We start from the raw sequence: 15,774 nt of genomic DNA on the forward strand, positions 1-15,774 counted from the left end.
CAGAAAACCTAAGACGTACTGTACCATGTACACTAATTAGCATGTTCTCGAAGTGGTGTACTAGTATACCAATTTTCAAAAACTCCATAAAACTTTTAGAAAAATTTAAAGTCAGTACTACGTAACATCAAAACTTAACGATTTTTCTACACCTTTTCCCACTTTTCTCACGAGAAAATTTAAAACTTATCAGCTTTGGGATGTACTAATAACAGACAACTGTGTTTTCAAAATGAAACTGGAATTTTTATTGTGATTGTGCACCACCAAAAATTACTTCGCTAAAAGTACTCTGATTACAGATAAGTATTCTGAAGTTATATGGAAGGGAATTACCGCCAAAAGTCTATGTTTCTTGCTTTTATTCTTATTCTGCCTACTTCTTTATGCTTTGTTATTATTGTAATTATATGTCACTTTATTGTTTTCATATTCGTCTTTATTACATTTCACTTTGACTTTTATCCTTCTTCATTTTGTCCTTACTTCTATGTTGCTTTATTCTTGTAAATGCATTCTACTTTTTTTTAAATTTAAACAGTTTCTTAAATAAATTATTCAATCACGCAAACAATGAAGCATATTCAATGAAGACGAATGGAAGTTGTCAAACCGTCAAAATTTAGTGCGGCATTATAACGCTAGGTGGTGTGGTGTTCGCTACGAGTGTTGGTAAAACTAGGTAACCAAACCCGGGTCGGGTTATTTAAGATTCTTCAATACGCCTTAGTACTTTAATTATCAATCGAACTTCTGAAGGCTGGATCCAATAATCCGATCCAATAATGGAAACTTCATATTTATTTTCTCTGGGCACACAGGAATAGCGGCCTCTTTTTTCAGACATAACTTTATACTATACTGAATATGTTCATTGAAAGGCCGACCCACTTTTTGTAAGAGTAAGGGTCAAATAAGTTAATGTAGTACGTATAGTAGGAAGAAAATTTAAATTTGATTCTATAGAAGAAGTTGAATCTAACCCAAAACTCACCCCGCCTTCGAAATAGGATTTCATTGGCATTGGAAGCAAATTGAAAGTGGGGAGGGGGGGCTATGTGTAAGAATTTTTTAAGACCTTAAAAAAAACCTGACAAGCAAAAAAAAAAAAAAGAAAGAAAAGAAATGTCCATTTTCCGAACTCAAATATTCAATTTCGTCGGGGGGGGGTGGGGGGGGGGGGGGGGGGGGTAGGTTCGAACTCCAGTGCCAAAGTTTTTTTCCATACAACACCACTTTCCCCATTTTAAACCTATACTGCATCGTGTCCATGGCAAGGTGGGGGGGGGGTGGTGGTCTAAACCTATGCAGTACTAAGTCTATCTCTGGAAAAAAAAGTGGGGGCTAAGCCCCCCCCCCTCCACGGTTCCGACGCCTAGTATGTATTTTCAAGTTTGGACAATTTCCTGGGGTTTTTTTGCGCTTGTCAAGGTGCTTTCAGCCGGGTACTTTACCATTTATTCTCTTGTTGCCCCCTCCCTACTTTCAAAAACGTACAATGCTACGTCACTGTTCTCTCGCCTGAAAAATATAACTCTATTAAAGTTAATTGTTGGATAATTGAATTCCAGTTTAATTGATATAAAAACGTTCAATATTTTGATACTAGTTAACCCTCATAAATTGGGTTGTTTTTTAGAACCATCCACTGAACTGAACTTCAGATAGTATATAACTGCTCATGTGCGTGATTCTAGGGACATGGCTTTGCAAAGGAGTGAGGAGCGATAATATGGGTAGGCAGGCGCGGATCCAAATTTTTTTTTTCCGGGGGGGGGGGGGGGGTCCACCCCAGTCCAAAAAAAAAATTTCCAATCCCAGAAATTTCTTGACGAGCATAAAAAAAACCTAAACTCGCCCAAACGTCAAAATCCTATTTCGTAGGGAGCGTTTAACATTTTTTCCTTGCTTTAGTATATACGTTTTTAAACCTTGTAAATTCCAGGGGGTCCTAACACCCCACCCTCTAGATCCGCGCATGGTAGGCGAAGTAGGAACTAGGCATCATGCATCCAGACATACTAGAAACTCCCTGGTCTTATTTTCAGCGTTAATATTTTATATTAAAATAACACTTAATTTTCAATAAAGAAAGAATTTATATCTTTAGTACGCATCGTATTTGTGATCAGCCAGAAGAGCTAAAAAAATTCTTAGAACTCAAAAATTCTGTTTGGTGGTGGTGAGGGGGGAGGGGTCGTCAACTTTTTTTCAGTACTAAATTTTACTCATGCAAATAAGTACATGACTTTTAATATATAAACTGACTATTAGTACTGCAATAAAAAGGGTAAGGGATGGGGGCAACAAGCCTTTCGCTGAACGTTTCCAGTAGTAAAAAGTTACGTTTAGGAAAATGTTTCGTGGCCACCCACCCCTCTACCGGCGAAACTTACCCCATAGGAGGTCGTCCACCCGGAAGTCAGTATATATATTGAGACTTTGGTGGTTTGATTGTACATTGTATAATGCCCCTTGCGAGAATTTTTAACTCAAAAGGAGAAGCCACATCTTGCCAGTGGAGAGCTGCAAATTTGTCCTATATACTTGGCACTTATAGCCATTGAGCAGTGAGGGATCTTTTTTCGTGCCAGCACCTACTGCGACACGGGACCTCGGATAACAAGGTCTAGATCTCACCCGATGGATTGAACTCCACGTCCTTCAGTGGGATTCTTACCCACGACGTATTGATCGACTCCTTACTACTGTACTTCGTGACTCTAGACGCCGTAACCACAGTGCCACGCGGGCGACTTTACCCAGGGGGAGGCGGGAGGGGGGGTGTCATTATCCATATGTACTCTTGGAGATTATCTATGTTTAACTATTGGTTAAAATGATTTAATTATAAAGCACTTTTAAAATGATATTATTTAAATATTTATTCATACATGTATCATGTGTATAGGACGGATAACTTTTCTTCAAAAACTGAAAACGTTCGTATATATAAATATCGTTTTACGATTAAAAAAAAACTATTCGGGGGAGGGGTTGCTATGAAGTGGGGGCGAACTGCTATATAAAGCGAGATTTCCCACGGAAGACTAGCTATAACCCGGGGGAAGTCCCACTGTATAGTCTTCCGAAGGAAGCATCACTATGTAGTCAGTCTTCCAGGGGAAATCTTACCATCTAGCGAGACTTCCGAGGGAATGGCATGTATCGGGTACATACCTGAACTAATAACAAACATCATTCATTTGAAAATTTAAGTTCGATTGATAAAGTATTAAGGCAGAAAATTGGGAAAAAACTCGAATAACCCCGGCCCGGTTTGCTTACCTAATTTTACCAACACTCTTAGCGAACACCCCTGCCACCTAGCGTTATAATGCGGCACTAAATTAGGACAACTCGTATTCGTCTTCATTGAATATGCTTCATTGTTTGCATTATTGAGTTAACGTTCGTAATAGAGATAATCATTTAAGATACTGTATCAATTTAAAAGAAAATAAAATGACTTAACAAGAATAAAGAAACATAGAAGTAAGGACGAAATGAAGAAGGATAAAAGTCAAAGTGAAATGTAATAAAGACGAATATGAAAACAGTAAAGTGACATATACATGTAATTACAATAATAACAAAGCATAAAGAAGTAGGCAGAATAAGAATAAAAGCAAGATACATAGACTTTTGGCGGTAATTCCCTTCCATAAAGTTAATAAATAATACTTATGTAGTCTTTTAGATCGAGTACAAGTAGGTCTTTCGATAGTCTGCTGGAATTTCGATGGACTTTTACTGAGCTCTTTTATTTGTCGACCTGTATTTTGATTTCTTAATTTGAAGCTTTCATAATTAAAAAAAACTTCCATATTAAAAAAAATAAAGAACTTGCTGTGGCCTTTAATTCGACATTCAAATATATCGACGACGTTGTATTTCTTACAGTCATATGTCTTATTATTTAAAAAATGGTGCTAGATTGATTGTATGTTGTTTAACGTCCCTCTCGAGAATTTTTCAGTCATGGAGACGCCACCACTTGCCGGTGGAGAACTGCAAATTTTGTCTTATACTCGGTACTCTTGGCCATTGAGCAGGGAGGGATCTTTTTCGTGCCAGCACTTACTGCGACACTGGACCTCGTTTTCTACGTTCTCATCCGAAGGGCCGATTTCCTTGTCCCACAGTGGGATTCGAACCAGCGAAGTAAGGGTCAACTACTCACTTCGCGACTCTAGCGCATGTACGCTCTAACTACTGCGCCACACGGTCTACAAATGGCGCTAGACTCTGCCACATCTGTTTCATATTTGGACGTTTGACTGCTTATTAACAATAAGGGCCAACTAACAATTCGTATAACAAACAATTTTCCGTTGTTAAGTTTCTATATTTATGTAGTAATATTTCTATTTCTAATATTTTTCTCTGTGATAACTCTTTGAAAGTTAGGGGTAGTTTATTTCTTGATAATTCTGCCGGAATGTAAATTAGGCAGGTCGATGGGTCGGGAGCTAAGGAGGCCTAATACGCATGCAATTCTCGTGCGCATCTGTCTCTGTGTCTGACGCTAGGGAGGCCAAATATGCATGTAAATCTCGTGCGGCTGCCTTTGTGTTTGACGTCGGTTGGCGAGGACTGTTGAAATTGGCATGGACGTCATCATGTGATTTAAATCTATTAAGCTACATTTTTAAAGTCTAAATCTATAATTTTATTTCACAATGAAATGGAGATATAAGGAATCACTGTCTAGTTAGGAGGGTATGTCAGGGACATCAACAATAGTGGGAAACATGGGATAATTTAAGCATAACAGGCTTCGCCCGTTATGCAAATTATCCCATGTTTCCCACTATTGTTGATGCCCTGACATACCCTCCTAACTAGACAGTGATTCCTTAAAAATACCTACCCAGATAGTTAGACAGAGCCTCGATATCAGCTTGACCTATGCTCCAGACTTCCTCCACACTGTGGCGTCCAATTCCGTGTCCCCAGGTGGCGTTTTTTATGGCACGTCTCACAAACCAATAATACAGCCAAAAGCCAAATCCCTTAAATGGAGCTGAACTTTTCAACACTGGTATGTTGTCTTGATTACAGAACAGTTCGATACATAGCGTCCAGAAATGTAAAACAGACATCAGCTACATTCAAAGGAAACCTTTTGATTACATACATGTACATGTATCTTAAATATTTGGAACCAAGATGGTTTAGAAAGTCTATTTGTTACATTTTTTAAAGAAAATGAATTGTTTATTTTAAAACTTTGTGTAGTATAAATGTAGCTTATCGATATCTCAACGAAAATCTTTAATAATTAATATTACTCGGAAGGCGTTGGAACCGGAGGGGGGAGACTTAGCCCTTACTTTATTTTTTTTTTTTGCAAAGTACCCATAATATAGGCAATGGACATTGGAGCGTAGGTATAGTCCCCCCTCCAACTTTCAATAGGCCCGTCGCAGTTTAGGTCAAGAAAAGGTTATGTGGTATAGTGTTTGGAAAAAAATTGTTTTGTTACGTTGCCGATATATATCTACTGTCCAAACTCAGTTCATGAAGGAGGGAGAGTATATAAAAATAATATATGCTCATCAATATTTATGTTTCAATGGGGGGGGGGGGGGGGGGGGGGGGGGGGGGTAGAGGTGGGGGACGGTTGGAAAGGGTACATGTACTTAGGCAGTCATACCAGTAAAAGTTTTCTTCAATCAGTTTCAAGAACGCCCTGGCTACGCTTTTCTGCCGGGAACTTAGTTCTGTATTCAGGTCGATGCCGTTTTTCTTTTTCAGGAAATCTATACAGAATTGGGAATCCGCAACTTCTGTATCATTGAATTTGATCCATGGTGTTTTACCTTTCTTGGACATTCTCCCGCTGTGGTCATTCTAAAAAGGTTTTAGAAATTAATATATTCTTACGTACTTTTTAAATGTATGGATATGTCAATGAAAATAATTAAATTTCATCTCGATCGAAATGGATAACTGATACAAACCTCAGGCATGCCTGGTATACTATACATACAACGTATCTTTAACTTCTGGTATAAATAATATCAAATCTTTATATACAAATATATAACCTGCTTTTTGACAGAATGTTATGAAGATAGTAGAGTAAAAGGCCATTTTTCCTGTTTGTCAAGATTTTGTTGCAGGTTGTATAGATCTGCACCACTCTTACAACTATAGTTTAAAATATTACTAAATTACAAAAAATAACAACGGTTTATATTATATAAAAGCGCCCACCATATATGGTGTTTTGGTCATGCGTAGAAACGTCTCAAGCTTCATTGGGAATGGCGACTTGCTGGGAACCATCAACCCTCTTCCAAAGAAGTGATGGACCACTACCACATTTGTAGGAACTGTCAGAAACTTTTTCCTGCGAAAAAATGTTTTATCCCTTTCAATTAATCCATTGTCGGAAACCCACGGTCAATCTTCTCGCATATACACGAAATGTAACATCAATGCAAATGTAATACAAATGTAATACTTAGTAAATCGGGATTATTACATTTTACGTTTTTAAATTTTGCGTCGAGATCAACAAAGAATGTAATCATGCAAAATGTAAGAATATAAACATCCTTTTTGTTATTATTACATTTTACGTTATTACATTTTACGTCGAGGTCAACACAAAATGTAATAATCTAAAAATAACGTCATTACATTTTGCGATTTTACATTCAGCGTTGATCTCGACGCAAGATGTAATAACGCAAAATGTAATAATCCCATGCAGTTAATTACATTTTGCGTTGTTATTACATTCCACGTTTAATTTTAACAAAGCTATGCTTATTGACCGGGTGATGATTAAAAGACGAGGACATCTCTGGGTATCCGACGATACTTTCAATCAAAATGGTGATATAATTTTGTTTTACAATCGTGCTTTAAAAACTCATAATGTGAGAATTTTCGCAATTCGAATTTTGTAAAAATGTGTGCCGAGAGACCTCGAACAATCTCCCAAGCACAGTTGCTCAATCCACAGAGCTTTGGGGAGGGACCTTCCCATCCCCCTTCCTTCATAATTCATAAATTGGTCCGTACCCCTAAGAGTTCTTTTTTACTTTTTTAAGTATCAGATGGTATGGGGTTTTTTTATATATAAAAGGCTTGTTTTAGCTATAATGGATTTTCCAGTTGTTATACTCTGTGAATATGTCATGGAAAAATATTTCATTTAAAAAAGGTCAAATAACCAATCCTTGGGGTACGGAAGGGGGGGGGGTTCCGGGCCGTCCCCGGGCACCTGTGGAAATTAATAACGTTTTAACCCAGTTTGACTTCCATACTACGTATTTTATAAACACAAGACTTCTTTGTCCATGTAACAGAAGAATGCTTTCAACAATAATATCATTTAAATGTACTTTCAAATATTACAACTTTATACATAACTTAATCTTAAAGAAATAATTTTTTAAAACGTTTTTAATCCAAAAATAACATTACTCTTATAAAGTTAAGTCAAGCATGAAATATCAAAATAAACATGGAAAGGCGGTCATAAATTTGTGAATAAACTATAGGCCTAGCAGTACAAGTTCAATGTAATTTTACCGTTTTCGAAGGAGACAACAGCACAGAACAAAACAAAGAAGAAGTGCGCATCCAGCCAAAGAAAGCCATGCTCCTTGTTTGAATTCCATCATACCGCAGAGCGTAAATTGCGTACATGAAAAGATGAGTCTGCCCGACTAGGTCAATGACCTCATCGGATTTTTTTCTCTCTGAAAATTGTTTTGCGTCAGAAATTAGGTCATGACAATGTTGTTCATGGATCAATTGACAATACCTTTCAAATCAAAAATATTCAAGAGAATATTATACATGTACATGATGTAATACGTAATCTGTACTGCATGGAGACTACAGCATTTTATGAAATTTTAGGAGTGGGACCCCATCTTGCTGAGTAATTATCTCAAGATATTTAACTGCATTACTGATTTGAGGAATTCTAAAAATGAAATATATCATTTAAAAACAAAATTCTTTATATAAATTTTATTTCGTGAATTTGTCTTACTTTCGCAGGTTGATTATTTTCAATCTTAATTCTTCAAGGTTCTTGTCTAATTATTCATTTTTTTATTAAAGGGGGGGGGGGTCGACTAGGAGATCGTTTAAAAAGATGCTAACTTTGATAGTAACACCATTTTACTGATACTTTAAAATTTGCAAAAAAAAAAAAAAATAAATAAAAAAAAAATTAGGTTCCTGGTGGATAATTGAACATTCAAAGACTCAAAGTTGTTTAATTTATTTAAAGTTTGAACAAATATGTAAAAAAAAAATATATATATATACGTGTCAAAATCCCTTGAATAAATATTGAAATCTCTCCTTTTCCATTATTGTCTTTCTAAAGGTGAGCACCTTTTTCCGACTCATAATATGGTAGAGAGGGGTGCCCTTGTCAACAAGTACCCGTGGTTCAAATGTGTGTTCATCGTGACAAGTATTTTCCATGAATATAAAAATTTTTAGACCTTGACTTTTGACTCACTTTTAAAAAGCCTTGGACATAATTTTTGAATGGCTTTTCTACATGTATTTCAAATGAATATATTCATTGAGACAATTCCTTTCTTTTAGGTTACAACATTTTTTTTCCCTTTGACCTTTACTCTTGAGTTTGATCTACTTTTGAAAAACTTCAACCTTTGCCATCACTTTTGAACATTTGGTGCTAGAGCTACAATATTTAGTAGCTGTATTTTTTTCTAAAAAGGCCTTCCCCTTGGTACCTTTAATTTGACCTTTGACCTTGACCCACATTTTAAAAAAAAGTTTTAACCTTCGCAAAACTTTTAATTAGTTAGTGCTTTGGCTTTTCACATGTACATGTATAATTATTGAGACAAGTTTTATCTTTGGATAAAAATATTTTTATTGCTTGACCTTTGGGTTTGATTAACAATCTCTAGACTTCAACCTTTACCAAAAGGTGCCATATCGTGGCATCAGTGTTTTTTTTTTCACATACACACACATACACATCTTGTTTTCTTTTGAATATTCATATCTACAATCTGTCATAGAGGGATAAAAGCCATTTCTTCTTTGTGCAAACTTTTTATTTCTATAAAACAGATTTCAAGGTAAAATTGGTGTAAACACGAGGAAACAAATTAGATAATAATAATTAACAAAAATCAACATAGAGATTGTCACAGCAAATATATATAATACATGTATATTTATAAATGAATATTATTATATCATATTCATGTAAATCAAAATACAAGCATCAAAGTTTAGTCTTAGCAAAGTGACATACTGGTTTGTAAGACATTTCACTTCTCAATCAGCAAAAGTTTGTCAAAATTAATGCTAATTAAATTTAACTGCATTTTCTGTAATATAAAAAATACATAAAGAGATTTAAAAAAAATAAAAAGCTGACTTCAGTAAAAGAAATTGCACATTGTTTCAGTGTTCATTATACATATATAGGAGGGACACTTGATGAAAATCACATGAACGGATTAAATAATAAATAACTAAACTAAATGAACAGAATGAAAAAAAAAAATGATTTCTATATGCACAGTTATAATACTGAGAAGTTTTAATTTGCAAAAATTGTTTTAAAAATATTAATATTTGAGCATAATTTTTTTTATCTGAACTTTCACTCTGGAGCTTTTTTTCTGGGGGGGGGTGTCTTTCTGCACTTTAAACTCTTTTCTGTAAAATCTACCTTTTATATATATATAATAAATATGACCAAAATAATAACAAGTGTGACCAGAATAATAACAAGAGTTCACACTATAGGTTGGAATGTGACATCAATATACCCTTACCAGAAGCCCTTTACAAATGACAAATAAAGGTCAATTCCTTGACAATACTTTTATTTTTTCTTATCTTAAATTTCAAAGATTCAAGATGTTTGTTTCCAAGAAAAAAAAAACATAAATGTAAACCACAACTTTGAAACCACATTTGATGATGTGTCTGCACCGGTAAATTAATTTAATTCTAATCAAATTCATTAAAACTAGAAATTAATTAGTGTCTAAGAGTCCTAGTTTATTTTAAGTAATTTCAATAAAGCAGAGGGTATAGCATTAAACAAATATATGTACTAATGACAAAGCATCTAAATAAAAAAAAAATGCTGAAATTAATTATGCAAGGATACATGTAAATAACTGTCACCACCTATGAACTACTTTTCACACCACACACACTTGAGATTGGTCTTTATTATGTGTAAAAGTCGCATATTGCAGTCTCTCTGGTTTATCTCATCATAGCTTTCTTAAGACTGAACTTGGTTTCCTTGAAAATCTTGACATTAATGGAATCTTTCTTTGGCTAATCAAGAAAATAAAAAAAAATCAAATATATATATATATAAATATAAATTAATAATACATGTAATAATTGAAAAACTGCATGACCATTCAGCAAGGGCCCCATAGATAGATAAAACTATATTAAGGGAGCAGCTTAATTAAGGGATGATGATTTTACTTAGGAAAAGAATTATTAGTACTGTAAAACCCTTTTTTGCGAGATCTTTATTTTCCCTTCTTTACACATGCTATTTTGCATTCAATGGAGACAAATCTTAGTTTGACAGAAATTATAAAAAATCTACCCATCTACTAAGGCAAACATGACCCTAGATTGACCTTGATTTCAAATTAACAACATTTTCAGATTGAGATGTTAATTAATCTGGCTGTGACAGCTACGTATATGACAGGTTAAGGTTCTACAGCAAATACACAGCCAGTTTACAGAAGGAACCTCTACAGCAGTTATCTCTCTTTGCTCATTTATTTTAGGAACCTATCCCACCCCCTAGCTCTAAGCTGAATAATGAAGAATCAATGAGTCTTATGACTTATTTAACCAATGTAAAAATGAGAACTTTATTGGACAGAGGTGGAAAAATGTCAACAACTAAGTGGATAGATAGACAGAGTGATTGCTATAGAGCACGCATGCACAATTAGTCTTTGCCATGCTCTAAAAATTTATTGTAGTACAACATGTACAATGTATTGATATGCTTCAGATTAAGAACTCTGCAGTTTTATCATTGATTGACCATTCAAAATGTCAGTTATAATTTCTGAACATTTCCATATATTTGTGTTCTTACATCTACAACTGTTTTGTCTGGATAAATTTTCTGTCCTTCTGGTATTGGAATATCGTATCCATACAATTCACCATTGATTGTAATCCTTATGCCAAGATATCTGAAAATACACCAGTATTATAAAACAATTAAAAATTCACATATTGTTTAGTGTTTAGACTATTCAGCAATAATGGTACAGCTTATTTTATGAGGAAGTTTCAAAAAATTTAAGTAGATCTCATTCAATCTCATTGAAAAGTTTTTTTTTATATATACAATTTACTCTGTACTTATTAATGTGTATACAATATACTCTGCATTTATTCTTTGTGTATATGCCAGCAGAATATGGCTCTAAAACAATTCTAGCTTCTCATCTCTGTCAACCCCCTTTTTTGACCCCTCCCTGCCATTTTATTAAACTTTATTTTGAAATGCAATAAAATTCAGAAATTCGAACAGTTCTAATCTGGGGTCAGTATTCAATCTACCATTAAACTACAAAATTTCAGCATGATTGATTTTGACAGTTGACAATTAACCAACTAATTGTGAAAAATTGGTAAAAGTTGAAGAGTCAAAGAAAACTGTAACTCTTTGATTTTTATTCAGATATAATAGTGAAAATCTGCAACAGTTTTTAAAACGTGTCAATAAAAGTATCTGTACAATGAACCTGGAACAAAGAATTAAAATTAACATGCCATGCCCACCATAATTTTTTTCATGAAATTTAGAGCCTTACGTTTCTGTCGGGATCTTTTCTATGGCCCCCAAGTGATCTGAGAACTTTACATCTTTCAGGGTTCTTTTCTTCTGCATCTCGGTCTTTGATAGAATCACCTCTGCTTCATTGTCGTTTTCCTTGCCAAAGTCAGCTGTGTATGAAGAAAGGGCATAACTAATTTAAAATACTAACAGACAGGGCTTGATTATTATTACTGTAGATCCCTTATATTTTTGCAGTACATATTATTGCGAAATATGTCTTTAACATCAAATTGTGAGAATAATAATTTACGAATGGATGGTTGATAAAGAGTATTAACATAGATTTCAGCACCATAAAAATAAAGGCTGGCAGTATCTTTACTTCCCGGGTGATGCTCCTAGTAAAATTACTTGATAATTAATTCCTTGCATATAATTAGGAATTTACTGATGGCTAAAGTTGTCAGTCCTATACCAAATATGTTTTAGCTTAATGAGAAAAAATTGACCTTTTTAAAATTCATTTTTTTAAAAACAATTGCCACCAATTTTAGGGACTAATGAGGTCTGTCATTTGTCTATAAGTACAATTACTGAATTAGTCAATTTGTCTGTCTTTCAAAAATACAAAGATATATAAAGTCTCTCAAAGAATGCAAAGCTAGGAAATATAAACATCATGAAGATTTTCTCAACTTTTCCTTTTAAAAAAAATGCATTAAAGTTTAGTTAACTAACTTCTTGGCAAGAATTCTCTATCTGGACCGCATATTCATGAGCCTTTAATTCTAATCCAAGATTCCTCTGACTCTATCCCCTGCTTTTATATTGTGACATGTCACAATATAAAAAGCACGAGTTAGAGTCATAGGAATCTCGGATTAGAGCCTTTCCTGCTTTTGCTTGGAAAAAACCTCAGATGTTTTTATATCGTTACGGATGTTAACAATTTGAACAAAATATGGCCGCTTCCTATTTATTAAAATTTTGGACAGTTGGAAGTTCAAAAATCCAATATTCTCTGAATCTGATGAGAATAATAGTGGACAACTTATTATCTTTAATATGTATTTGACGTAATATATAAATAGCAGGTCCGGCACAATGTCTTGATTAAGCTATATAGCTTTAAAAAGCTCTATAGCTTTATTAAGCTATCTAAAATAGCTTAATAAAGCTATTTATATGCAGTTTTTAACAAAAACGTTTTTTGTAAGAAATAAACAAAAAGTCGCAAGTATTTGACTAAGCATATATGTACTTTTGGCAATCAAAAATACAACCTAAATCATAGAAAGTTGTAACATTGCTGTGTTGTTGATTTAAATAAATCTTCTAAGGGATTAAATAACTATAATAATTTATACCAAACAAGTGTTTTTTTCATATGAATAATTCAATATTTTTATTTTTAACGTCTAAAACCTATATAAACAGTATAATTATCACACTCAATTAAGAGGCGATCTGAGGGGCACAGGTAGAGTTGCAAGTAGAGTAGACAAGCAAAAGATGAATTTCCATTGTTTGAGTAATTGTGTGTGCGGTGAGGCGTGGGTTAGTATGATTGCTTCTCATTGTGCTGAACTGTTACCAATCAATTATCATGTTGGCCATAACTGACCTCCTTTTAAATTTCATTCAAGAAATAACTGTGTGGTCACTCATCAATAGCCCCCACACTTTTAAAACTTTGAGTACAAAGTCTCTCAAGGAGACGCAATTTGGTGAGTGATTTATACATGCATTGTATTCATCAGAATTCAAAATTTAATATTTCCACTGCACCAAGGTGCGACTTTTTGCAAATGCTGAACAAATAAAACATTTGAGAAGAAAGTGTGATAAAATAGCTTATAAATCAAGCTATTCTGAATAGGTTGATAAAGCTATATATATAGCTAAATCAAACTATATAGCTTAATCAAGACATTGTGCCGGACCTGAATAATGTAAACATCACAATCATATATGACTGTATTTTTCCAACTCAAGCTTTACAATTATAACATATCATAGCTATCGATATATAATACAATAAGTCAGAAAGTTATTGTAAACGCACCATTCAGTTCTGATAATTTTTTTTTTTACAGCAACAGCACCAATCAGCCAATCCGGCTTATTTTTCATCAGCGACACTAACCGGGTCAATATAAGAAGCCATGTTCGCACCTGTAAGCAAACAATACACATTTGATCAGTATAAATTACAATTACTTTACATACGTTGAAATTAAAGAAAACATGACGAAGTCGTGTGTTCTTCATTTCTAATAATACGTAGATACATATCTTTTTAAAACTTCCTAAACGGATGTTGAAATTGAAAGTAAAGTTTCTACCTGGAATCCCCCAAGAAGACGAACCCTTCGGAACTCATCTTTTCTTTAGATTAATGTATTCGAAAAGATCCGAAAAGTTATGATACAAATTGTTCATTCGTTCATGAATGTTTCGGAAATCTGACGATATACTTCTTGATAAACATTAACTAAATTTTACAGAAATTCTGTCATTAAACTAGAGCTTTAAATTAAAAAAAAGTTTTGTTGCAAAACAAAACAATCTTTTTTTATTATAGTTATTTTTTTTCGGGGGGGGGGGGGGGTTATACTACCAAAAAATATGTTCTATTCGATTTCAAAAATTACTTCAATTTTTTTTTTGGTGCGTGTGGATCGATAGTTCATCAGGTGACCAATGATAAAGAATGGATTTTTACGTTATACGTCAAAGTATCGGTGGTTGAACATGTTAAACTAAAAAAGTTTAAAGTTTCAATACAAGAAGTCTCAAATATTGCCCTTAAAACAATGTACACGAAAACGGCATGTCACAAGCTAGGCCTAATAGATGACCAATTACAAGTTATGTCTTAATTGTTTAATTGCGAATGGTTGACATATACGCCAAAACCCATTGGCAATGACAAGAAATATACATTAGACCGAGAAAGTGTGAAAGAAAATGTTATGGCAAACAAGAAACTTAACCATGCAACAAAAAAATTACATTTCTCCCGTGCGAAGATTTGCATATTTCAGCAAATATAATTAAGCATAACTTTTTGCAGAATTGTAATTCATTTTACCTCTTTCAAGTTATTTTGATAAAAATAAGAACGGCAGACTGTAAGTTTACATCTAGCTATCACCTTAAGTGTTTTACATCTCCCATCTTAATCAATACTCAAGAGCATCATCCATGCAGGCCCCATGCAGTAAGATCAGTAACCCTAGGCAGGCTACTCGGTAGGCTACGTGTTAGATATAGATCTAATAAGTTGATGTTACAAGGACTTCAACCATTTTGTTTAGCAAAGTCTATGGTCGGCCTTATACACTGCTATAATGACTATATTTATAGCAAAAATAACCTGGTTTTCCTGTTATTTGGTCGTATTTGGCTGATGCATCATACCAATATTGTTGTAAGGCCTTTATTTTTGTCCCCAGCTTTCACGATTGCGAGGAGACATTAAATCTCATTCGTCTGTCCGTCTGTTGCAAAAAACTTAAACCTTGCTTATAACTTCTGAATGAAAAAATTTATGGTTTTATGTTACACATCTGTTCACTTGTGATAAGACCTTTTTGAATACGTGTACATTATCATCGATTATGATTTTTGACCCATGACCTTGACCGTGAAGTTTGACCCACTTTTCAAAAATATTAACAATGAATGAGAAGAAAATAGGGCTTTTATATTTATATTTCACTTTTCACTTACACCTGTGAGTGTGACAAGACCTTTCTAAATAACCATGATTTTTGACCCCGTGTCCTTGAAGTTTGACCTTTTCAAACCTTTCCTTATAACTTTTGACAGCAAATAGATAGGGCTTTCATATTTGACATGTTCAATCATTGCCTGTAACAAGATGTTTCCGAGGATGCTATAATTTTCGATCCCTTGATCAATATTAACCTTCATGTTTTGCCTTATTTAAAAAAAAAATA

The 15,774-nt window shown here is 34.0% G+C and overlaps 2 protein-coding genes across 2 annotated transcripts; both read right to left on the reverse strand.

The window, feature by feature from the left end:
* Positions 1-4,212: 4,212 nt before the first annotated feature.
* On the reverse strand, positions 4,213-7,666 carry LOC134258965 (failed axon connections homolog). The gene is made up of 5 exons (XM_062741562.1): positions 7,552-7,666; positions 6,223-6,358; positions 5,646-5,856; positions 4,874-5,053; positions 4,213-4,283 (listed from the first exon to the last, which is right to left on the reverse strand). Exons 1-5 carry the CDS (start codon positions 7,641-7,643, stop codon positions 4,213-4,215), a joined length of 690 nt encoding a protein of 229 aa, XP_062597546.1. The 5' UTR covers positions 7,644-7,666.
* A 2,447-nt stretch (positions 7,667-10,113) lies between these two features.
* LOC134258976 (uncharacterized) lies at positions 10,114-13,881 on the reverse strand. The gene is made up of 4 exons (XM_062741572.1): positions 13,875-13,881; positions 11,844-11,976; positions 11,117-11,216; positions 10,114-10,320 (listed from the first exon to the last, which is right to left on the reverse strand). The coding sequence occupies exons 2-4, from the start codon at positions 11,918-11,920 to the stop codon at positions 10,246-10,248; spliced, it is 252 nt and encodes an 83-aa protein (XP_062597556.1). The 5' UTR covers positions 11,921-11,976; positions 13,875-13,881; the 3' UTR covers positions 10,114-10,245.
* Positions 13,882-15,774: the final 1,893 nt, after the last annotated feature.

Source organism: Saccostrea cucullata, unplaced genomic scaffold, assembly GCF_032062105.1.
Source record: "Saccostrea cucullata isolate Sc308-1 unplaced genomic scaffold, CSIRO_AGI_Scuc_v1 ctg4637, whole genome shotgun sequence".
NCBI classification, from domain to species: domain Eukaryota; kingdom Metazoa; phylum Mollusca; class Bivalvia; order Ostreida; family Ostreidae; genus Saccostrea; species Saccostrea cuccullata.

Bases quoted from the DNA above. Each gene is read 5' to 3' on its own strand.
- LOC134258976 (XM_062741572.1), bottom strand. From the start codon at position 11,920: ATGCAGAAGAAAAGAACCCTGAAAGATGTAAAGTTCTCAGATCACTTG. The intron at 11,217-11,843 runs GTAAGGCTCTAA...GTGTATTTTCAG, and splicing joins GAAAAGATCCCGACAGAAAC to ATATCTTGGCATAAGGATTA. The intron at 10,321-11,116 runs GTAAGAACACAA...TTTCTTGATTAG, and splicing joins CAGACAAAACAGTTGTAGAT to CCAAAGAAAGATTCCATTAA.
- LOC134258965 (XM_062741562.1), bottom strand. From the start codon at position 7,643: ATGATGGAATTCAAACAAGGAGCATGGCTTTCTTTGGCTGGATGCGCA. The intron at 6,359-7,551 runs GTAAAATTACAT...ATTTTTTCGCAG, and splicing joins TGTTGTCTCCTTCGAAAACG to GAAAAAGTTTCTGACAGTTC. The intron at 5,054-5,645 runs GTACATGTACCC...TCTGTAATCAAG, and splicing joins TTACTGGTATGACTGCCTAA to ACAACATACCAGTGTTGAAA.